Source organism: Arachis duranensis, chromosome 10 (assembly GCF_000817695.3).
Source record: "Arachis duranensis cultivar V14167 chromosome 10, aradu.V14167.gnm2.J7QH, whole genome shotgun sequence".
NCBI lineage: Eukaryota > Viridiplantae > Streptophyta > Magnoliopsida > Fabales > Fabaceae > Arachis > Arachis duranensis.
This window is the reverse complement of record NC_029781.3, coordinates 3,882,329-3,906,328: the sequence shown is the minus strand read 5'-3', so window position 1 is coordinate 3,906,328 and position 24,000 is coordinate 3,882,329. Positions and strand designations below refer to the sequence as shown.

General features: G+C 36.1%; 1 protein-coding gene and 1 long non-coding RNA gene across 17 annotated transcripts in view; one reads left to right on the top strand and one right to left on the bottom strand.

Moving 5' to 3' along the window:
• The window catches only part of LOC107468451 (receptor-like serine/threonine-protein kinase SD1-7), a 76,247-nt gene extending 52,496 nt beyond the window's left edge, over window positions 1-23,751 (bottom strand). For 2 of the 16 annotated variants that reach the window (XM_021133158.2, XM_052254976.1), the window contains exon 1: window positions 23,353-23,751. In XM_021133158.2, coding sequence (XP_020988817.2) covers window positions 23,353-23,524 — 172 coding nt within the window. In that variant the 5' untranslated portion in view covers window positions 23,525-23,751. Of the gene's footprint in view, window positions 1-2,367; window positions 2,686-2,785; window positions 2,937-3,027; window positions 3,266-3,374; window positions 3,586-3,702; window positions 3,891-3,974; window positions 4,104-4,407; window positions 5,713-11,249; window positions 11,670-11,768; window positions 11,920-12,008; window positions 12,560-12,672; window positions 12,873-12,960; window positions 13,090-13,710; window positions 15,301-19,811; window positions 20,566-20,665; window positions 20,817-20,908; window positions 21,147-21,231; window positions 21,443-21,559; window positions 21,748-21,871; window positions 22,001-22,239 lie in introns of those variants that run through there. The other 14 variants (XM_052254981.1, XM_052254980.1, XM_016087756.3 and 11 more) reach the window with 13 other exon arrangements.
• Window positions 8,888-9,832, top strand: LOC107468465 (uncharacterized). Its single transcript, XR_001587979.3, has 3 exons — window positions 8,888-9,415; window positions 9,497-9,552; window positions 9,661-9,832. It is a non-coding gene; the product is annotated as an uncharacterized LOC107468465 (long non-coding RNA).
• Window positions 23,752-24,000: the final 249 nt, after the last annotated feature.

Genomic DNA, 24,000 nt, shown 5'->3' with positions numbered 1-24,000 from the left:
ATGTTCGATTCTGCCACTGTGTCTATAAGGATCCGTTTGACGAGGCCGGTTCCCACCCTGGCCGTGATGACCATGGGAGGGTTTTCCAAGATCTCGTCTAACCATCGGTCTTCCTGGCCGAAAGAAATGGATGGGGCCCTCTTGGAGCTTTGTGAAGAGGAGGAGGAGGAGATCGCCAGGACTTTGGCGTCTTTTCTGTGTGCTAATCTCGATCTTGGGGCTGTGTTCTTCACGGTTACTACATTTACCACGGTAAGACCGTGGTCCTCGTCCCTTGGCTCTTGTCGCCGCTTCGTCGTTCAGGTCTTGTCTTCCCTGTCGTGGTCGCGACCTCGCCTCCTCGGTTCCCTGATCATATAGGAAAATTTGGCTAGTTTCCCGTCCCTGATCGCTTGTTCAAGTGCGTCCTTCAGGTCGAAATAGTCATGCGTTTTGTGTCCGTAGCCCTTGTGGTAATTGCAGTAGAGGTTTTTGTTCCCTCCAGTTCGGTCCTTCAGCGGGCGGGGCTCTGACAAAATTCCCTTCTCGTCTATTTATTGGTAAACCTCCATGATGGGTAGGGTGAGGGGGTGTAATTGGTGAATTTTTCCACGCGAGGAAACGGCCTGGGTGCCTTGCTTGGACCGCCGTCTCTGGCGTGTTCCTTTTCTCTTTCTCCGTTGCCGTGCTGCCTGGGTTGGGGGTAGGCGGGCTGCCGTTTGTTGGCAGCGATGACTTGACTGACTTCCTCGTCATTAATGTATTCGCGGGCTACCATTTGGATCTCATGCATCATCCATACCGGTCTTGTGGTGAGGTGCTTTCTGAAGTCCTCGTTAAGGAGGACATTCGTCAGGCAGAGACTGGCGACCGAGTCTGTTAACCCTTCGATTTCCAAACACTTGTCATTGAAACGATCTAAGTACTTCCTGGTCGTTTCACCGGTTTTCTGAGTGACGCCGAGCAGATTGATCGGGTGTTGGCCTTCGCAATTCTGGTAGTGAACCGTGCTAAGAAGGCGCGGCTGATATCCGAGAAGCCGGCCACAGATCCCTATGAAAGGCTATTGAACCACCGTATCGCAGGGCCTGCTAGGGTAACCGGGAAGGCACGACACCTTACTTCGTCTCCCACTCCATCCAGGTTCATTCTGGCCTCAAAGGCCATGAGGTGTTCCTGGGGGTCTTGGGTCCCGTCATACCTCATGTCCGTTGGTTTGTCAAAGTGCTTTGGCAACCGGACCTCGAGGATGGAACGATGGAATGGGGTGGCACCCATAATGACGTGTTGTCGTGTTTCCCTTGGCCTCTCTTCTCCGTTTCTGCGATCTCACCTCATGATGGCCGCCCGCTTACCTCGGGCGTAAATGATTGTGTCGTTTCGTCTCCTAGGGCGTTCCTGGTCCTCCCGGCTACTTCCCGATTCAGATCTCGAGACGGGAGTAAGTCGGGAGCGACTGTTTCGGTGGGAGGTTCTCCCTCGACTTTCGGAGGACTGGAAGTAGTCGGGGTCGGAGGTTTCTTGATGACGTTCCTGACCTGCTAATTGGCGTTCCAAGTTCTGCACCCTATGGCACAGCTCTTGCATTATCCTAGCGCTGTCGCTACCCGTTCTCCCGAAGGGGCGTCTTTCACGGGCTCTTGGTTGTGGCTCGGTTCGTCGAGGAGGGGATCTTAACCGCTTGCGGGGGGAGGCAACGGAGGCTTCCCCTTCGAGACCCACCGGGCGGCCTTGGTCCCCGGGACCTAGCACGATCTCCATTCAGGCGTGTCCCCACAGACGGTGCCAATGTTCGGTAGGTCGGGTACCGGACGGTTCAGAATGATCCTCAGGTGGACAGGTGGGGCACAGCCTGGAGATGGGTCGCGAGGGTAAAGGGGGAAAGCCGACGCTCTGAGCTCTCGATGAGGAGGGGGGGTGTCACCTGCAATGACACTCCGACGCTCAAGTTAGTCGAATGTGCAGGCGAAAAGGGGATAAGGTAGAGTGTGACGTACCTTGGGGGAATGGCAGAACATTCCCCATATATACCTTGTCAGAGGTGGGCCCATCAAAGACAGGCCCACCTGCCTTGATGCTTCCTTTCCACAGCTGCAACGCAGCTGTCAGGGACGCGTGTCCAGGTCGGAGATCGAGCGTCTCGTCCCTAACTGTCCGGGTCGGGTGGTATTCGGGTCGGCCCAAACCGCTGGTAGTTTGGGCCAGGCCGTAACACTTTTATTATATGCGAAATGTTGCATCCAAATTTATTATATTCAGGTTTAATCATCCAAATTTATTTTTTAACTTGATTAAAGAATAAAATCCGCCGTAGCTTAAATAGAAATTCCTTTTTTATTTTCTATGATTATGAGAATATATATAAAAATAATGGATAATGCCATTTTTCTTTAACTATCTACCATCTAACATTGTAATAGTGACTTGATTTACACTCCATGTTGTATCTTGTTTGCTTGGAGATAAATCTATCTTTAAATGATTCTTTTTAGTGGAAAATCCAGGGTTCTTAGGAGATGGCATTGACAGAGCTTCACTGCTCAACATTAAGACTACTGAAGACATTGTTGGTCTATCTTCTGCACATTCTTGAACACATAAGAGACCAATATGTATGCATTTTATAACTTTAGATTCTGTGTATGAATTGCCAATAGATGGATCAATCAGTGTCAATACAGTTCCTTCATGCCAATGCCTCCATACCTGCACGAACATATATAGTGCAATTATTATAATATATCACTTAAAATATTATTTTTCAGTTAAGAAGTACTTGGATTTAGGAGGAAATTCTTTCACCCACGTATCCGAGAAGATTCAATTCATCGTCATTACTATAAAATTCTCTATTCTTCTTTCCTGTTATGATCTCCAATACAATAACTCCAAAGCTAAAAACGTCAGATTTTATTGAGAAATTTCCGTCCATAGCATACTCAGGAGACATATAACCACTACAAAATAGTAACGCACATAAATTAAAAATGAAGCCATCGTATTTAGTTTTTCAAGTAATATTGTGATGAATGATCATGTTATACTCACTATGTTCCAACAATTCTTAATGTTTTTGCTTGGATTTGATCTTTGTTAAGAATTCTAGCCAATCCAAAGTCTGATATCTTTGGATTCATTTCGTTATCTAGTAATATGTTACTTGTCTTGAGATCTCTATGAATAATTCGAAATCTTGAATCTTGATGCAAATAAAGAAGTCCTTTGGCTATTCCATAAATAATATGAAAACGCCTTTCCCAATCAAGCAATGATCTTTTTGATTTGTCTGCAACATTAGCTATTATTAATGAGTAAAAACTACGGTTAACAAGCAAAACAAAGTATACATAATAATTAGAAAAGGAAAATATTGAAATAAATAATGCAAAAGTTACCAAACAAAATGGAATCAAGGCCTCTATTTTCCATATATTCATACACCAACATCTTCTCATTTTTTTTAATGCAGCAACCAAGTAACCGAACAAGATTTCGGTGTTGCAGCTTGACAATTAATTTGACTTCATTTTTAAATTCTTCAATTCCTTGTCCAGAGTCTTCTGACAATCTTTTCACAGCAATTTCTTGGCCTTCAATCAATCTGCCCTGATTATACCAAATGCACGATCTGTTAGTGTGTATATATAAGTGTGTTTATGTTATGATTTGAGACTTAATTTTAGTGATGATGGCAGCTATGCATAAAGTATTAGAACAACTTACCCTATAAACACTACCGAAGCCTCCTTCTCCAAGTTTATTATCTATAGAGAAATTGTTTGTAGCCATCATTAAGGTATCAAAATCAAACATTGGCAACTCTAGATCATCCATGTTCCTTTCATCACCCAAGTATCTTCTAGAAGGCACCACCTCATTCATTAACCAATCATGATTTCTGTGGACAAAACCTGAAATAGCAGCTATTGATATACAATTCAGTACCATACTATATATAAACATTCATATGAGAGAGATTAATTATTGTACATTACCTCTAGATCTTTGTTTTCCCTTCTTCCATAAGTAACAAATAGCAACCAATCCAAAAACTAAAACAAGTGCAGCAAGTGTGATGCCAATAGCCTGTACTACTCTATGATTCTTGTTGGAGAAAGTAGATCCTGTGTGTCACCAAATTGATGGGAAAGAACTCCACCTTAAATACTTAATCAATGAGGAAGGAACTTGCAATATCATCATCTTAGCAAAAATGTGCATAACCACTACTATTTAATGTTCATGTTATAACAATTATATGTGATTATTTAGGCGGTTGAATTATTTTGAAACCAAAGGACTTAATTAGGCACTTTGTAATAATTTCAATATAGTTATTGGATAAAAAACTTAAAACTCCCCTCATTGAAAAGTCAATTAAAACCAATTAAAATTCAATATTGAATTAGTGTTCAAATAGAGAGATACCTATATCAGCTGCAGCCAATCTGACATAGAGATCTTGGCCATCCGTAGGGTAGACACTCATGTCAAAGAGTTGACCAATCCACATAACACAGCCACTTCCTCCGTTTCTGATATCAATGTTTGCATATGCAGTGCATGAACAATTCCTCTTACACAAACTCCCACATTCATCAAGTGTCATATTCTTATTTATAAACACGCTGCTCGTCTCCGGCAGCTTCATGTTCTCAAGATGCAAGAACTTGTCAGTGGAACAATTCAAACCCGTGTTCCTCACACACCCATCAGATCCATCTCTCAGATTCCAAGCCTGAGGGTTCTTAGGGCTGAACCCTTTCATACATGTGCAAACCGGCGATGCATTATTGTCACACACTCCGTACGGACCACACTCCCTGTAATGGTCGCATTGATCCGACGGTTTGTACCAGAACTTGTTCCATCTTCCTTGTATCCACAGGTAGCGTCGAAACTCGCCATCAGAATCAGATGTCACAATTATCCTCGACAAGGAAGGTCTTGTAACGGAAAAAGAGTACCACACACCATGATCATCATAAGTGAAATTGAACTTGAGACCATCGGTGTTGTCTTTCATCGCCGGGTTCCCACTGAATCTCTCACCATTCCAAGGACCAGTTCGGTACGTTATAGTTTGGTTTCTCCTGAAGAAGCCCTCAGGTAAACCATGGTAATCTATCTTCAAAGTGTATTCACCGCTTGAAGGGTCTTCACCTTCGACCTTCCATGATGTTAAGTGCTTCTCCGTTCCTGTATCCAGGTTCCAACCGAACTTCATGCCCGGTAACAAGGTATCCGTTGGGTAATCAAAGCTCTGCCATAAGTAATTATTATTGGTCTTATCTGATGAATCTTTGAGAACAAGGTTACCGGTATCAAGGAGCTGGAGAACTGGATTCTTGGCGTGGGTTTGGTTGGAGGACCATGCAGGGTTCCCGGATGAATTGAGGAGGACAAAGTTTCCATTGTCTCCAATCTTGAGATAGCCTGTGGAGGTTTCAATGGGATTGTCTCTGTTTGCAACCCAAACTATGGTTTGAGGAATGATGTTGTTGTACCATATTCCGAGGTAATAGTTGGTGTTGGAACCTCTGAAGAAGCCCAGCACGAAGGATTGGTTTTGTGACAATAGCGTTTGGTTGGTTGTGAGGATTTGTGTTCGGGTTAAAGTATCGAAAGAGGTTGATGGAGTGATGAAGAAGAAACCAATAGCAATGATGATGTAGTCAATAAGATGAGTGAAGAAGATTCTCATGTTTGCGGAAGGTCAAGAGTAGTGTGTGATTGTTGTTGTGAGTTTAGAGGGTATTATAGCACAAGCTCCGTGCCTTTAAATTATTCGTCAAGCTAAGAAGAGCAGAACAAACTGACCGGCATCCATTTGCCTTTTTTATACGTTCCTTTTGATCATGTGTTTTGACTTTTGAACAAAGGGTTAGCGAGTTTCCTATATTTCAAAAGTTAATTATTATCACTTGATGATGTTACTCAATTCTATCTTATATTAGTATCCTCAAAAGAGAAAGTTTATGGCCACTATTGTACTTAATCAACCAAAAGAAAAATAAGTAATTTTATATTAGTAGATATAATCTCACTCTATTAAAAATATTAATAATGACTAATTGATGATTATATATTATATATATTTGTATATATACTTGTTTTTCTACATTGTTTTTATATATCATTTTAATTTATTTTATAATTTATTAATTGAATGTTTAGAATTAGCAAAAACAGAAAACTAATTAAGGTGCTAATTAAGATGAAGTCTAGAGATTAGAGTTGTATATATCCATGTAAAATTTTATAATATGCGAGCGAGATTATAAAAAAGATAAATATAAACTGTATTGATTTATGTGTATAAATTTTGATAAATATAAATAAAAATTATATATTTTTTGTGTATAAAATTCTTATAAATATAAGTATAAATTATTGTTGGCTATGTAATATTAATTGATGAAAAAATTGATTATGGACAAGTTAGTGAATCATATATCAGATATTTTATAAAAGTAGTAATTTACGTATCTCTAGATATTATCAATAAATTTTTTGATTTAATTTGAAATTTTTAATTCTTAAATCACAGAATCAGATAGAATTACGATGTGTTTTTTTGTTGTTATTGTCATGTAATTAGAATTGGGGACCTAAATTTTATAAAGCTAATTGTTCATACCCTGATCCAACACTAAGACCTAGGACTAAATAAGACAAAGAGGCCCAATCCATAGATTAGCCTCCCTTCGCAACCGACCTCCATCCAAGAGGTCAGACTCGCGCAAACCCCACTTAAAGGAAGTTGGGAGTCATATTAGCTGGCAGATAATATTTATTCAAATAAGTAACTGCTCCTAAAATCTCTCAACCCACTTCTAAGAGTCAAAACTCAACCTCCCTAGGGACGGTTATCCTCCTTAAAAGGGGAACCACTCCAACGGTGGTTATGGGTTCACCACTATAAGTACACTGACAATCCTCAGGTATTTCGAAGTCCCCATACTCTCTAAACTTGCTTAGACCCTTGCTGACTTAAGCATCAGAGTGTCTTTGCAGGTACCACCCCTCATTCTCTCTCATACGTAAGTCGGAAGGAGGCTCCCAGGAGCGAGCCCGTTCGAAGGCTTCTTTCACTAGACGATTGGGCCAACTTAACAAGTCCAGCACATAAATCTCCGGTTACCCACCGTAACACTAATGATGAAGAATCGTGTTTTTTCCATAAAAAAATAGAGCGACTACCAATATAATTAATGAATAATTATAACACTACCCAAACTAATTTCTATATTAACAAATTGAACCAAAATCGTCGTATTTTTTATTTCTTTTTGCTCAGTTCTTGTCGTTTTTGAAATTCTTTGAACATCAAATTTGTGTTTTTTAATTTTACCGCTTTCTTTACTTTTTGAACGTTTTCTTTTAATAACAAAAGGTAAAGATGTTCGACCTAAATAGTATAAATATGGTAACAAATAAAAGAACACTAAAAAATTGAGCCATAGAAGTTCAAAATTATGATGAAATGCACTTCTTAAAATAAATACCTTCATTAGATTTAATAACATAACAATTAGAATAAAAATTCTAACACCACAGACAACATATATAGTTGGTCCATCCTATGTGACAAATTTTTTAGTTTTCTTTTTATTATTTGAATTATTTACAAGGTTCGAAAAACCGGACCGATCATTAAACTGCTCTAGTAACTGATTTATTGGTTTACTGGTTCAACCAGTCCAACCGGTGGTTCAACCAAAAAAACCGTTTTAGAATAAAATAATAAATAAATTATAAATAAACATCCTAAAATATCTTCCAAATTTAAAACACTACACAAAAAATCATCAACCAAATTTATATAATCTTATCAAAATACAAACTCAAAAGTTAAATAGTAAAAAGAAATATCTAAATATTAAATTTTGACCTTGAGGGTTACCAGGATCACTTAACATCTCAGATTCTAATTTAGAAATATCAGGAGACAAAGGATTATCAATTTCAAAAGAATGTTGAGCTAGTTCAGTTAGAAAATGTTGATTATTATGTGGTATTATGCTAACTGAACATGAACCTGAATCTTGCAAGATGACTTTTTCGGTCTAATCTTAGGCAGCATTGCGTTCATCTGTTGTAAGAAAGCTCTCTTAGTAACAGATTCTTCTTACTGAGCAAGCCATAAACAGGATGTAGTGTTGTTTCTAAGTTGAGGTATTGATAAGTAGTCATTGAATAAGAAAGCATAACATATCACCACCCTACTCATTCAACAACAACCAGCATTTGATTTGATTTTCATTTTCAGCATTCAGCAACAACCAATACAAAACAGCACCATAACAATAACAGTGCCATAACAAAACAGCAGCATAACAACAGCAGCTTAACAAGTCATTAATTACAAATTCCAAATTCAAAATACTGATCAGTGATCACACAATCACAGTGCCATAATAAAACAGCAGCTTAACAAGTCACTAATCAGAAATTCTAAATTCAAAATACTGATAAGTGATTGGAGAATCACAGTGCCATAATAAAACAGCAGCATAACAACAACAACAGCACAATAAAGGAGAAAAGAACAATGAGAGTCACAAAAGAAATTAGCAATCCTATTCCTGTTTCGTGTATTTAATTACTCATAAATAAAACTCAACTCCACCTAAATTGTTAATTTAACCTTGGTCTTATGAAATTATAAATAGAAATACATTACATTGCTCTTTCTTCTAAAATTCAAGCAAAAACAAAAAAAAAATAGTTTTAGTAGTTTAATTCTTTGCAGATCTCACTGCTCAGAATACATTGTAGAAGAACAAGGCAGCCTTCTCTAATCATTGATCACAACAGGTAATCAGATAAATAAGAACAAGTTTACAGAGTTGAGTGAGAAAACTTCTTGTTGAAGTCATCGACTTGGGCTAAGTGAAATCCTCCACATTAGAAATATAAGGAGAGGGTAAGGAGATCAAACTACATTTGCAGCTTAAACCTTATAACAAGGAAGTATACTAAAATGTTAATAATACTTAAGAACAAACATGTTCCTGTTCAATTTATCATGTGGTTAATGTCTGAATTGGAAACATAGATTCATAGTAAATAGCTATGCACTAATTTGATATATTTAAAACTTAGTATGTCATGTGTCTATAATCATCTATATTTAATTTATTTATCGATTAGCCTCTAACTTTCTATATTAAAAAAAAAGTAATGAACTAATCAATGGCAAAGAGAGTTCCAACTTTCTGAAATAATGTTCTCATTCCAGCTATTCGAACACAAAATACCCAAAAAGGATTGCTTTCTACTGCTCTCAATGTCTTGGCTCAGGTTCTCTTCTATTCGAAGAAGGTTTCTCGATCATCTGAAGGGGCTTAATCGCCATATCTCCACATCGGTGGAGGCAGTGAGCGATGATGTAAGGTTAAGGGGAACCGCTTATGCAGGAGTTGTAGAACAGGTAATTTTTCGTGTAGTGCCTTCCAATTTTTTTTATTATTATTATTTCTGTTGGATTTTAGGGTTCCGTATTCCTCTCCAGGTATCTCTTTGCTGCATAAATTGGGAGCAGAGGTTAATGGCAACACGGTGAAAGATGTAAGCCACTCTATACCTGAAGCTACATCATATTGCCCTAATTTGTTCAATGGCCCGTGGATTTTGACACAGTTTTCTCCTGGTTTAATTATCGAAATTCTTGAGCAGATTTCTGGTGAGAATAAAGCCTCTACCAATGGCTGGTTCCATTTCCGATTGATGCTGTGATTGATGAGGTTGGTGGATGGTGTCATGGAGATGTTAAAACGGGTGGGGTGGTTTGTAGCCAAGAGTCATTGAAGATGCAAATATTATTAACGGATCCAACTTTTCAGCTCAGCCCCTTAGAGTTAGGTTGAGTTAGAATCTTTCAACATTGCTTGCCGGTTAGAGTTAGGTTATGAGTGTCTAAGTCTTTCAAACCAAGACCTTCCTCCTTTTTAGGTATGGACATTTTTCTCTCATTCTATCCATGTCATTCGCCATTCTAAGCCTTTCTAACTCCACCATCATTTAAATAAATACTAGCATGCTGTCCGGAAGTTTAAAGCTGGACAAAGTATAAGATGGGATTGCCTCCCTTACTTCCTTAATCAGCATTTGATTGTGTTGTTTTGTTCTGCTTTGTGTAGTAAGAAGGAAAATTCTTCTACACAAAAAAAAGAGAGGTATGGGGATAGGAGGTTACTTTTGGCAGATGCCCTTATTTAGTCTGAAAAAAACAAAACAATTGACCTTCCACAACAACAAAATAAAAAACAGGAGTTACCAATTTATTGATTAAATGATATCATGGTCTAGAACAAATCTCTCTTATCTATATAGTATATTAATATTAATTTTGTCATGTATTTATAAAGAACCCAAGTTGTGATGTTTTGAGGCTAGTTTTGTCGATCCTCAGGTGTCAAGAGTCACGACGAAAACGGTGGTGAAACTTGGACCATTGCAGGAAGTTTATAATATGCTGAATCAAAACACTTAACACGGATAAATGATGAATTATCAAAGAAGCTCTCTAAATTTAAAAAAAAAAAGAGAAAAGAAATAAAATTATATTAATAAGGACTAGATAGTAATAATAACCATTCATTGATCATTTACTCTGAATGTGCCTAACCAGTTAAACTACAAGTCGGGATGTCCTAAAATAATAAGACTGGTATCCTAATATTTCATTTTTTGCTGAAAGTAACAAGGAAAACGAAAACTTGAATTCTCCAATATCCTTGTCAAGTGTGTCAATGATGATGCAAATGGTTCTGCTCTTGATGAGAATAGTTGAGATATAACTTGTTTTTATATTAGAACGAGTTTTTGCTTCTTTATCAGATGAGAATACTTAAACCAATATGATAACTGTATTCTATAACATTAATATAGTTCATAATTCTTATCAAACATAAAGTGGAGTATCTATACTTCGGAGAAAATTGGTAGTTTTTATTTATTTTTATTTTTTTATAAGCAAGATTTGGTAGGTTACTTTAGGGTTGATATTTTTTCTTTGTTAAGCAACGGAAAAAACCCAAAGAATTAAAAAAAAACTTTAATATGATTAGAATTACTTTTAAAATTATGACTCTTAAAAAATTATAAGCTAATGGTATTATGAGATCACGGTATTTCCGAGTCCAATAGATCAAAAACTAATTTGTCGTGGATCTAAACTTCATTTAAGCTATCAATTTTTTGTCTATGTATTCTGATTGAATCATCCAAATTTGATTCTTATTACTAAAAATCTGACTCATCAAATCTAACTTGATTAAAGAATAAAAAGGACCATAAATGGAAGTAGAATTTGTCCCTTTTTTTTTTTAAGAATATATACAGAAATAGTGGATGATATCATTCGTCATAAACTACCTAGCATCTAACATTGTGATTGTGATTTGATTCACACTCCAGATATCATTTTGCTTGTTTGAAGATGAATCAATGTCTGGATAATTTGTCCTTGCGGAAAATCCAGGAATTTTAGGTTTTGGCATTGATGGAGCTTCACTACTCAACATTAAGATCACTGAAGACATTGTTGGTCTATCTTCTGCACGTTCTTGTACACATAAGAGACTAATATGTATGCATCTCATAACTTTAGATTCTGCGTATGAATTGCCAATGGATGGATCAATTAGTGTCAGTGCAGTTCCTTCATGCCAATGCCTCCATACCTATAAGAATACATAGTGTAATCATTATAATATATCAATAAGAATGTTTATTTTTTAGCTAGGAAGTACTCAGATTTAGGAGGAAATTCTTTTACTTACATTTCCTAGAAGATTCAATTCATTGTTATCACTGTAAAACTCTCTATTCTTTTTTCCAGTTATAATCTCCAATACCATAACTCCAAAGCTAAAAACATCAGATTTTATTGAGAAGTTTCCGTCCATAGCATATTCAGGAGACATATAACCACTGCAGGATAGAAATGTGCATAAATTATAAATGAAGTCACAGTATCAGTGTTTTCAGAAAGCATTGGTGAATTATCATGTTATACTCACTATGTTCCAACAATTCTTAATGTTTTTGCTTGCATTTGATTTTTGTCAAAAATTCTAGCGATTCCAAAGTCTGATATTTTTGGATTCATTTCATTATCTAATAATATGTTACTTGTCTTGAGATCTCTATGAATAATTCGATATCTCGAATCTTGATGCAAATAAAGAAGCCCTTTAGCTATCCCATAGATAATATTGAAACGTCTTTCCCAATCAAGCAAGGGTCTTTTCGATTTGTCTGCAACATTAGTTATTATTAATACATATAAACTAAGGATAAGAGTAAAACAAATATAGATCATAATCAGAAAGAAGAAAATATTGAAATAAACAATACTACCAAATAAAATGGAATCAAGGCCTCTATTTTCCAAATACTCATACACCAACATCTTCTCATCCTTCTCAATGCAGCAACCAAGCAACCGAACAAGATTTTGGTGTTGCAGCTTGACAATTAACTTGACTTCATTCTTGAACTCTTCATTTCCTTGTCCAGATTTCTTTGATAATCTCTTCACAGCAATTTCTTGGCCTTCAATCAATCTTCCCTGATATTGTCATAGGTACGATTGATTAGTGTGTGTATACAAGTGTGTTTATGTTTTGATGTGAGAACTTTTGTAATGGTGGCAGCTATGCACAAAATATTAAAACAACTTACTCTATAAACTCTACCGAAGCCTCCTTCTCCAAGTTTATTATCTTGAGAGAAATTGTTTGTAGCCATTGTTAAGGTATCGAAATCAAACATTGGCAATTCCAGATCATCCATGTTCCTTTCATCACGTAAGTGTTTTCTAGAAAACACCACCTCATTCATTATCCAATCATGACTTCTGCGGACAAAACCTGGAATAGCGGCTATACATTGTTTACAACCAAGGTAAATCTACTTAAACTGCACAACTATATATAGGCATTCATACGAGGGAGATTAATTTTACATTACCTCTAGATCTTTGTTTACTCTTCTTCATTAGGTAACAAATAGCAACCAATCCCAAAACTAAAACAAGTGCGCTAAGTGTGATGCCAACAGCCTGTACTACTCTATGATTCTTGTTGGAGCTAGTAGATCCTGTGTGTCACCAAATTGATAAGAAAGAACTTCCACTTAATCAATTAGGAAGGAGCTTGAAATGTCATCATCATAGCAAAAATGTGCAAGCACTACTGCTTAATATTTATGTTACAACAATTATATGTAATTATTTAGGCAGTTGTATTATTGTAAAACCAAAGGACTTAATTAGGCACTTAGTAAGAATTTCAATATAGTTATTGACTTATTGGATAAAAGTTGAAACCTTAAAACTCCTATTATTGGAAAATGCACTTAAAAATTAAAATTCGATATTGGATTAATGTTCAAATTGACCTTTTAAAAGATTTAACGCCTCGATTTAGTCTCAAAAAATCCTAATATGAATCAAATTGATCCTTTCTACTTATACATTATATTTAAATGCCACACATAAAAAATGTAGCAAATATCATGCTTTACACATCCATAATTATTAATGAAACGTTAGCAAAGATTTAACAAAATTACTAACCCACATTGATATCTTTTCAGTAAAAAATATCCACACTGTTAATGTTACAAGTAAATGCATGTCTCACTTTCTTTTGATTATTTTTCTACAACTAATAAACAGCACATAGGGTGATTGATAATAGATAATAGATAGATATATACCTATATCAGCAGCTGCCAATCTGACATAGAGATCTTGACCATCCGTACGGTAGACGCTCATGTCAAAGAGTTGGCCAAGCCACATAACACAGCCACTTCCTCCATTTGTGATGTAGATGTTTGCATATGCAGTGCATGAACAATTCCTCTTACACAAACTCCCACATTCATCAAGTGTCATACTCTTATTCATAAACACGCTGCTTGTCTCCGGCAGCTTCATGTTCTCAAGATGCAAGAACTTATCAGTCGAACAATTCAAACCCGTGTTCCTCACACACCCATCAGACCCATCTCTCAAGTTCCAAGCTTCCTGGTTCTTAGGCCTGAACCCCTGCATACAAGTGCAAATTGGCGAAGCATCATTGTCACACACTCCATACGGACCACACTGTCCATAGTAATCGCATTGATCCGCTGGTAGGTACCAGAACTGGTTCCAACTTCCTTGTATCCACATGTAGCGTTGAAACTCACCATCAGAATCAGATGTCACAATTGTTCTAGACAACAAGGAAGATTTTGTAATGGAAAAAGAGAAAAACACACTGTGCACATCATAAGTGAAATTGAACTTGAGACCATAGGTGTTATCTTTCATCGCCGGGTGCCCACTGAATCTCTCACCATTCCAAGGACCACTTCGGCATATTATTGTTTGGTTTTTGCTGAGGAGAATCTCAGGTAAACCATGGTAATCTACCTTCATAGTGTAGTCACCGCTTGAAGGGTCTTCACCTTTGACTTTCCATGATGTTAAGTGCTTCTCCGTTCCTGTGTCCAAGTTCCAACCGATCTTCATCTCCGGTAACAAGGTATCTGTTGGGTAATCGAAGCTCTGCCATAAGTAGCTACTACTGATCTTGTCTGATGAATCTTTGAGAACAAGGTTACCAGTATCAAGGAGCTGGAGAACTGGATTCTTGGCGTTGGTTTGGTTGGAGGACCATGCAGGGTTCCCGGATGAATTGAGGAGGACAAGGTTTCCGTTGTCTCCAATCATAAGATAGCCTGTGGAGTTATCAATGGGGTTGTCTCTGTTTGCAACCCAAACTATTGTTTGAGGATTGATGTTGTTATACCATATTCCAAGGTAATAGTTGGTGTCGGAAACTCTGAAGAAGCCCAGCACGAAGGTTTGGTTTTGTGACAACAGGGTTTGGTTGGTTGTGAGGATTTGTGTTCCGGTTAAAGTATCCGAGGAGGTTGATAGAGTGATGAAGAAGACGCTAATAAGAATGATGATGAGGTAGTTAAGGTGTGGGAAGAAGATTCTCCTCATGTTTGCGGAAAGTTAAGAGTAGTGTGTGATTGTTGTCCTGATTGTTTAGACGGTAGGATAGAAGAAGCTAATTGCTTTTGACTTATTAAGAGTGTACTCCTGTGTGATTGTTATTCAACAATTTTTTCATAGATTTGTTCATAAAGGAAGAGCTTAACATGCTTACCAGTACATTTGACTCTTTTTATATTCCTTTTGGTCATATATCTGTTTTGACTTTTGAACAAAGAGTTAGTGTTTTCGATAAGTCGAAAGTTAAGTATCATCAGTTGATGATGCTAGATCAATATAATATTGTATGTTGAACGGGTTATTCGTTTCACAATAAAATAGGGATGCTTGTAAACCAAGTTTATATGAATGTATCAAAACTTGTAAATATAATAATGGGGAGTCTGATTTTTCTTTTGTATTGGTTTCTCATTTAGGTCGGATATAAAACTCTCATTCAATTAGCTAATACTTTATTTCTTATGGTAAATTTTTAGTTCATTATTCTTTACATATCTCTCATCTAAGTTCCGTTTTCAAGTTTATAATCCATTTTGGTTATTATTAATCTTCTGTCAAGTTATTATTGAAGATTTTTGTGATAAATGTTTTATATTATGTTCATGGTTGTGTTTCAAACTTAGTTTTATATAGAAGGGAATCATGAAACTTGAAAGTTTTATATAATGGAATGTCGTGTTTACAAACAAAAGAAATTCGAACGACCTTATAGACTTTTGGATGCACATACACGGTATTTCCAGTCCGGTCAATGTCCCAGTCGTAGAGCAAACTTAGACCACTATTTGAAATTAGAAGATACAAAAAAGTATAGGAAACTAATTTTTACTTAACCAACATTATCTAATTTTAGTGTTTAGGTTTATAATTTAAGATAAATAAAATAATTAAAAAAATTGATTAATATTGGCAAAAAAATAAATAAATTGGTTACTTAACATTACTCAGAAAATATAAATTGATTCTTACTCTTATAAACTATTTTCTTTTGATTTTAATACAAGTAATATTTAAAAATGATTTTTATTTTACTTCATGTTGTTAACTTGTTTCATTAAGTAGTACTGATGTGACAAATTAAATATTGACATAACAAATTAATGATCAATAAAATTCTATATCCAAACAAAATTTTTATTCAAGTCTTTCAAGTTGTTGTAACTTTTTAAATCACACACTCCTTCTCTTTCTTCTTCTCCGTTTTTTTCTCCTAATCCTTCTCCTTCTCTTTGTATTTCTTCTTCTTCTTCTTCCAAATTCGTGCAGGTTCTTTTTCTTTCCTTTATCTTCTCATCCTTCTTCTTTTCCTCCTCTTTCTTCTTCTTCTTCCAAATTTGCACACGCAAATTTTTCTTCTTTCCTTCTTCTTCTCCTCCTCTTTCTTTTTCTCCTCTTAAATATGATCAATTCAATTTAATTCAGAATACATGCGTCCATTCAATTCAAAACAATTCAATTCAATTCATAATGAACAGAACATGTTATTAAGTTGAAACAATTGTATAGTTCTAAATGAACCGAACATTATCCATTATATAAAATCAAATTAAAAACAGTTTTCTGCATAATGAACCGAACACATTATTAATGTGAAATAATTGTATAGTACTAAATGAATGAAACATTATCCATTATATAAAATCAAATTCAAAATACTTGTGTCTACAATTTAGAGATTATCAATTCAATTCAATTCAATTCAGAACACATGCGTCCATTCAATTCAATTCAATTCAATTTAATTCAATTTAGCAATTGCATTCCGTTCAATTCGATTGAAAAAATAATCCATTAACAAAATGTTGGTGTTGTTAGTGATGACGATAACAAAAGAGGAAAAGAAGAAGAAGAGGAGGAGGAGGAAGAGAAAAAGCAGCAGAAGAATCTGCGTGCACGAAGGAGGAGGAGGAGGTATTCATATGACCACACATCCATCTCAATATCTTCATCTCTGTCACACTTAGCTTATGTTCGTGCTCCCCTTTGGTCGCCCAACACTCCGTACCATAAAGTATAGCCTGTCTTATAGCAGTGCGATAGAATTTACCTTTAAGTTTTAAATCCACTTTTTTGTCATATATAAAACTAGATGCACTCTGTCATTTTGACCAACCTGCTTAGATCCTATAATTTATATCCTGTTCAATCTCTCCATTATCCTGTATGATACATCCAAGATACTTAAAATTTTTAACTTTTTGTAGAGTGTTTTCTCCAATCTTCACCTCTATATTAGAGTTTTTCCTTCTCAAACCAAATTTACATTCCATATATTCCGTTTTGCTACGGCTTATGCGCAGACCATACACTTCTAGAGCTTCTCTCCATAAGTCCAACTTCTTATTTAGGTCTTCCCTTGACTCTCCCATAAGGACGATATCATCGGCAAAAAACATGCACCATGGCACAGGCTCTTGGATGGGCTTTGTGAGTACTTCCAAGATTAATGTGAAAATGTATGGACTTGAGGATGATCTCTGGTATAATCATATACCAATGAAAAATTCCTCTGTCACACCACCTTAAGTCTTCACACTAGTTGTGACCCCATCATTCATGTCTTTAGTGGCACGAATATATGCCTCTAAAACCTTCCATAAGACCTCTCTTGGCACTCTGTCGTACGCTTTTTTCAAATAAATAAACACCATATGTAAATCCATTTTATTATTACGATACCTCTCTATCATCTTTCTTAACAAGTATATTGCTTCGGTGGTGGATCTGCCTGACATAAATCCAAATTGGTTCTCTGTTACTTGTGTCTCTTTTCTCAACCTCCGTTCTATTATCCTTTTCCATAACTTAATGGTATGGCTCATGAGTTTGATCCCTTTATAGTTTTCACAACTTTATATATCCTCCATTCTTGTAGATAGGTACCAAAGTGTTCTTTCTCCACTCATCAGGCATCTTCTTTGACTTTAAAATCTCATTAAAAAGCTTGGTTAACCAATTGATCCATTTCCTCTAAGGTCCTTCCAAACCTCAATCGGAATATTATCAGGTCCTACTGTTCTGCCATTTTTCATCTTCTTTAAAGCTTCTTTTATCTCGAAGTCTCGAATCTTTCGATAATAGTTAAAGTTTTGATCTTCTTCCTTTGTGTATAACCGACCAAGGTTCAGAAGAGTCTTATGTCCTTCATTAAATAACTCGTAAAAGTAACTCTTTTATCTTTCATTAATCTTCTCCTCCTGAGCCAGCACATCTTCATCCTTATCCTTTATGCACTTAACCTGATCCAAATTTCTCGTTCTTCTTTCACAGCTCTTTGCGATTCTATATATACATTTTTCTTCTTCTTTCGTGCCCAAGGACTGGTAGAGACCCTCATGTGCTTTCGTTATTACTTCATTTACAGTCACTTTTGTCTCTTTCTTAGCCGTCTTATATTTTTTCCAATTATCTGTATTGTGACATAAAGACCACTCTTTAAAGCACTTCCTTTTTATCTTTATCTTTTCTTGTATACTCGCATTCCACCACCAGGACTCATTGTCTCTTGGTCCTGCCTCTTTAGATTTACCAAAACTTTCTTTTATTGTTCTTCTAATAACTTCTGTCATCTCCCTCTACATTTCTTCCGCGCTTCCATTTTCATCACACTTTGCCTCTTCTCCTACCCATCTTAGGAAGCTTCTTTATTTCTCACTTTTCATCCGCCACCACCTCGTCCTTGAGTTTTTTTCGTATGATGTCTTTTCTTCAACTTTTGCTCGACGCAAAAATCTATGACTAGCATCCTATGTTGTGTTGTTGAACTCTATCTCGGGATAGTTTTACAATTAATGCAAAATTTCTGGTCGCCTCTTTTCAACAAGAAGAAGTCGTTTTGAGAGCTTGTCATGTTACTTTTATAGATTATAAGATAGTCATCTCTCTTTTTAAAACATGTATTTGCGATGAGAATGTCAAAGGTTGGATGTATAGCAATCTTAATTAATGATATAGACTAAAATAAAAATTTTTAAATTTTTATTATATCAAAATTTAAAAAAAATAAAAAATATTTTATGAAAAAACGCTTTTTCTCTTTCAAATTCTTTGGTTGAGGAGGGGCGGGGTTGAGTGTATTGGTATTATAGGTGGGTGTTGGAGAGGAAGATCAGGTGGCAGAGATTGCAAGGAGAGTGGGATGGAATTGTGGTAAAGAGTTTAGGATTTGAAATTTAGATTAAGTTAAATAAGGAGAGGTAGTTTGGAAATTTTGAATAGTTTTTTTTAGTGTGAACAGTTTTGTCTACTAAAATTCGTTTTTCATGAGTACAATGTATCAGTTAGTTTTTCGTAAGTATATTTGTCATCGTTTTAAATATTTGTAGGTAGAAATTATAGTTTTAATATTCTTAAAGTATTCTTTAATTTTCTTTTCTTTTCTTCTTACATTTTTTCCCTTCTTGTATTAATGAGCATTATTTGAAATTCACCCGCCAATATGTTGAGCGAAGGTTGATTTTATGACAAGGCTTTGTGCTTAATTGATGGCTCATGGCTTAATGGAACCCCATAAGGTAGGGGTAGTCATGCACCCTTTAATTTGCTTTATTGTATGTGAACGGTTATATAGGTTGTATTTGTTTGTTGGGATAATTGTTAGACACCGTGGTACACGTTACTGTATGTTTGTTGAGGCACAAATTTGGATGGATATAGTGGTATACATATATTCATAGAATACATGTATTTAGTGTTCTTCCTTAAAGTTGGGACACGAAGACACAATGCATAAGACACAAAATCTAATCTTTTTATCTCTAATTATTTTTGAAATTACCAATGCATAAGACACAATACACAAGACATAGAGGATAAAATTGACATTTAATTTATGTGTATTTTGTACATTATTATTAAACACATTACAAAATTTGTGTATTTTTATGTCTATATATCTTTGGGTATGTATCTATGTGTCTCAAAGACACTAACAAAATGCAGCCTTAGGAACGATATAGTAGGAGTCATTGGAGGTATGAGAATGAGATTGCTAGACAGAGAAGAGATAACTAGGCGGCTTATTAAAGTTTCTTGTGTATGTATGTTGGCTATATATCACAATAGAAGCTATAATTTGTCTCCGTATTCTGATTGAATCATCCAAATCTGTGACTAATCAAATCTAAGTTGATTACAGAATGAAAAAGGCCACACTTTAAATGGAAGTAGAATTTGTCTCTGTTCTTTTATGTTTTGAGAATATATACAAAAATAGTGGATGGTGCTACTTTTCTTTAACTATCTAGTATTTACCTAGCATCTAACATTGTGATTGTGACTTGATTCACACTCCATGTTTCATCTTGTTTATTTGACGATGAATCAATCTCTAGATGTTTTTTCCATGTTGAAAATCCCGGATTTTTAGGATTTGGCATTGATGGAGCTTCACTACTCAACATTAAGACCACTGAAGACATTGTTGGCCTATCTTCTGCATGTTCTTGGACGCATAAGAGACCAATATGTATGCATTTTACAACTTCAGCTTCTGTGTATAAATTGTCGATAGATGGATCAAGAAGTGACAATGCTGTTCCTTCATGCCAATGCTTCCATACCTTAAAGAACAGATAGTACAATCATTATAATACATCAATCAGAAAGTTTATTTTTTAGCTAAGAAGAACTCTGATTGAGGAGAAAAAAATTTTCACCTACATTTCCCAAAAGATTCAATTCATCATTCTCACTGTAAAACTCTCTATTCTTCTTCCCAGTTACAATCTCCAATACCATAACTCCAAAGCTAAAAACATCGGATTTTATTGAGAAGTTTCCGTCCATAGCATATTCAGGAGACATATAACCACTACAAAATAGAAATATACATAAATTAAAAAAGAAGTAACTTTATCCGGGTTTTTTAAAAAACACTCTAGTGAATTATCAAATTATACTCACTATGTTCCAACAATTCTTAATGTTTTTGCTTGCATTTGATCTTTGCCGAAAATTCTAGCCATTCCAAAGTCTGATATCTTTGGATTCATTTCATTATCTAGTAATATGTTACTTGTCTTGAGATCTCTATGAATAATTCGAAATCTTGAATCTTGATGCAAATAAAGAAGTCCTCTTGCTATCCCATATATAATATTGTAACGCCTTTCCCAGTCAAGTAAGGTTCTTTTTGATTTGTCTACAACATTAGTTATTATTAACACATAAAAATTAAGTATATATGATAATTTGAAAAGAAATAGTGAAATAAGTATGCAAGTTACCAAACAAAATGGAATCAAGGCTTCTATTTTTCATATACTCATACACCAAGATTTTTTCATCCTTCTCAATGCAGCAACCAAGCAACCGCACAAGATTTCGGTGTTGGAGCTTGGCAATTAACTTGACTTCATTCTTAAACTCTTCAATTCCTTGTCCAGAATCTTCTGATAACCTCTTCACAGCAATTTCTTGACCTTTAATCAATCTGCCCTGATTATACCATATGCCTGATCTGTTAGTGTGTCTATATAAGTGTGTTTATGTTATGATGTGAGACATAATTTTAGTGATGATGGCAGCTATGCATAAAGTATGAAAACAACTTACCCTATAAACACTACCAAAGCCTCCTTCTCCAAGTTTATTATCTTGAGAGAAATTGTTTGTAGCCATCATTAAGGTATCAAAATCAAACATTGGCAACTCTAGATCATCCATGTTCCTTTCATCACCCAAGTATCTTCTAGAAGGCACCACCTCATTCATTAACCAATCATGATTTCTGTGGACAATACCTGAAATTTGAAGCGGCTATATAATGATTACATACATCAAAGGGAAAATTATTTATGCTGCACAAAAACCATATGCACTACAGTACTATATATAGGCATTACAAGGGTGATTATTATGCATTACCTATAGAACTTTGTTTTCTCTTCTTCCTTAAGTAACAAATAGCAACCAATCCCAAAACTAAAACAAGTGCAATGAGTGTGATGCCAATAGCCAGAACTGCTCTATGATTCTTGTTGGAGCTAGTAGATCCTGTGTCACCAAATTGATAAAAAAAGAACTTCACTTAATCAATTAGGAAGGAACTTGCAATACCAAATCATAGCAAAAATGTGCAACCACTACTATTTCATAGGCTGTTGTATTATTGTGAAACCAAAGCACTTAAACAATATGCAAACACGTTACAACTGAAAATGTGCATGTATCACTTTCTTTTTATTATTAAAGGGTACAACTAAATATATGGCGAGATAGATAGATATAGATACCTATATCAGCAGCTGCTAATCTGACATAGAGATCTTGGCCATCCGTACTGTAGACTCTCATGTCAACGAGTTGACCAAGCCACATAACACAGCCACTTCCTCCATTTCTGATATCGATGTTTGCATATGCAGTGCATGAACAATTCCTCTTACACAAACTCCCACATTCATCAAGTGTCATACTCTTATTCATAAACACGCTGCTTGTCTCTGGAAGCTTCGTGTGCTCAAGATGCAAGAACTTGTCAGTGGAACAATTCAAAGCCGTGTTCCTCACACACCCATCAGATCCATCTCTCAAGTTCCAAGCTTCTTGGTTCTTAGGCCTGAACCCCTGCATACACTTGCAAATCGGTGAAGCATTCTCGTCACACACTCCATACGGACCACACTGTCTATAGTAATCGCATTGATCCGCTGGTTGATACCAGAACTTGTTCCAACTTCCTTGTATCCACATGTAGCGTTGAAACTCGCCATCAGTATCAGATGTCAGAATTATCCTCGGCAACAAGGAAGGTTCTGTAATGGAAAAAGAGTACAACACACTGTGCTCATCATAAGTGAAATTAAACTTGAGACCGTCGATGTTGTCTTTCATCGCCGGGATCCCACTGTATCCCTCACCATTCCAAGGACCAGTTCGGAATATTATAGTTTGGTTTTTCCTGAGGAAAGCCTCAGGTAAACCATGGTAATCTAACTTAATAGTGAAGTCACCGCTTGAAGGGTCTTCACCTGTAACCTTCCATGATGTTAAATGCTTCTCCGTTCCTGTGTCCAAGTTCCAACCGATCTTCATCCCCGGTAACACGGTATCCGTTGGGTAATCAAAGCTCTGCCATAAGTAGTTATTGTTGGTCTTGTCTGATGAATCTTTGAGAACAAGGTTACCGGTATCGAGGAGCTGGAGAACAGGATTCTTGGCGCTGGTTTGGTTGGAGGACCATGCAGGGTTCCCGGATGAATTGAGGAGGACAAAGTTTCCGTTGTCTCCGATCTTGAGATAGCCGGTAGAGTTGTCAACGGGGTTGTCTCTGTTTGCAACCCAAACTATAGTTTGAGGATTGATGTTGTTATACCATATTCCGAGGTAATAGTTGGTGTTGGAACCTCTGAAGAAGCCTAGAGCGAAGGTTTGGTTTTTTGACAACAAGGTTTGGTTGGTTGTGAGGATTTGAGTTCCGGTTAAAGTATCCAAAGAGGTTGATGGAGTGATAAAGAAGAAGAAGCAGCTAATAACAAGGATGATGAAGTAGTTAAGGTGAGTGAAGAAGATTCTCATGTTTGCGGGAAGTTAGGATCAGTAGTGTGTGATTGTTGTGGTGGGTTTCGAGGGTAGTATTGAAGAAGCTGAGTGTTGTTGACTTATTCATGAAGGAAGAGCAGAACATGGTGACCGGCATCCATTTGTTAGGTATATAGCATAAGAATGTTGATATTAATTTTGTCATGTATTTTCAAAGAACCAATGATGTGATATTTTGGGGCTAGTTTTCTAGATCCTCAAGAGTCATGACGCAATCGGTGGTGAAACTTGGACCTTTCCAAGTTGGAAGTATGCTGAATCAAAACACGCGACACAGATCAATGATGAAGTACACCAAACAACAACAAAAGGCCAAAATATTAAAACAGAAAGGTAAAACGACGTCGCGGAAGTGCAATAAATTTGTCATTCCGCTTAAAAAGATTGAAAGCGTAATTGTAACACTGTTTCTAAAGACTACTGAAAGCATTGCTCATTCAAAAATAATATTC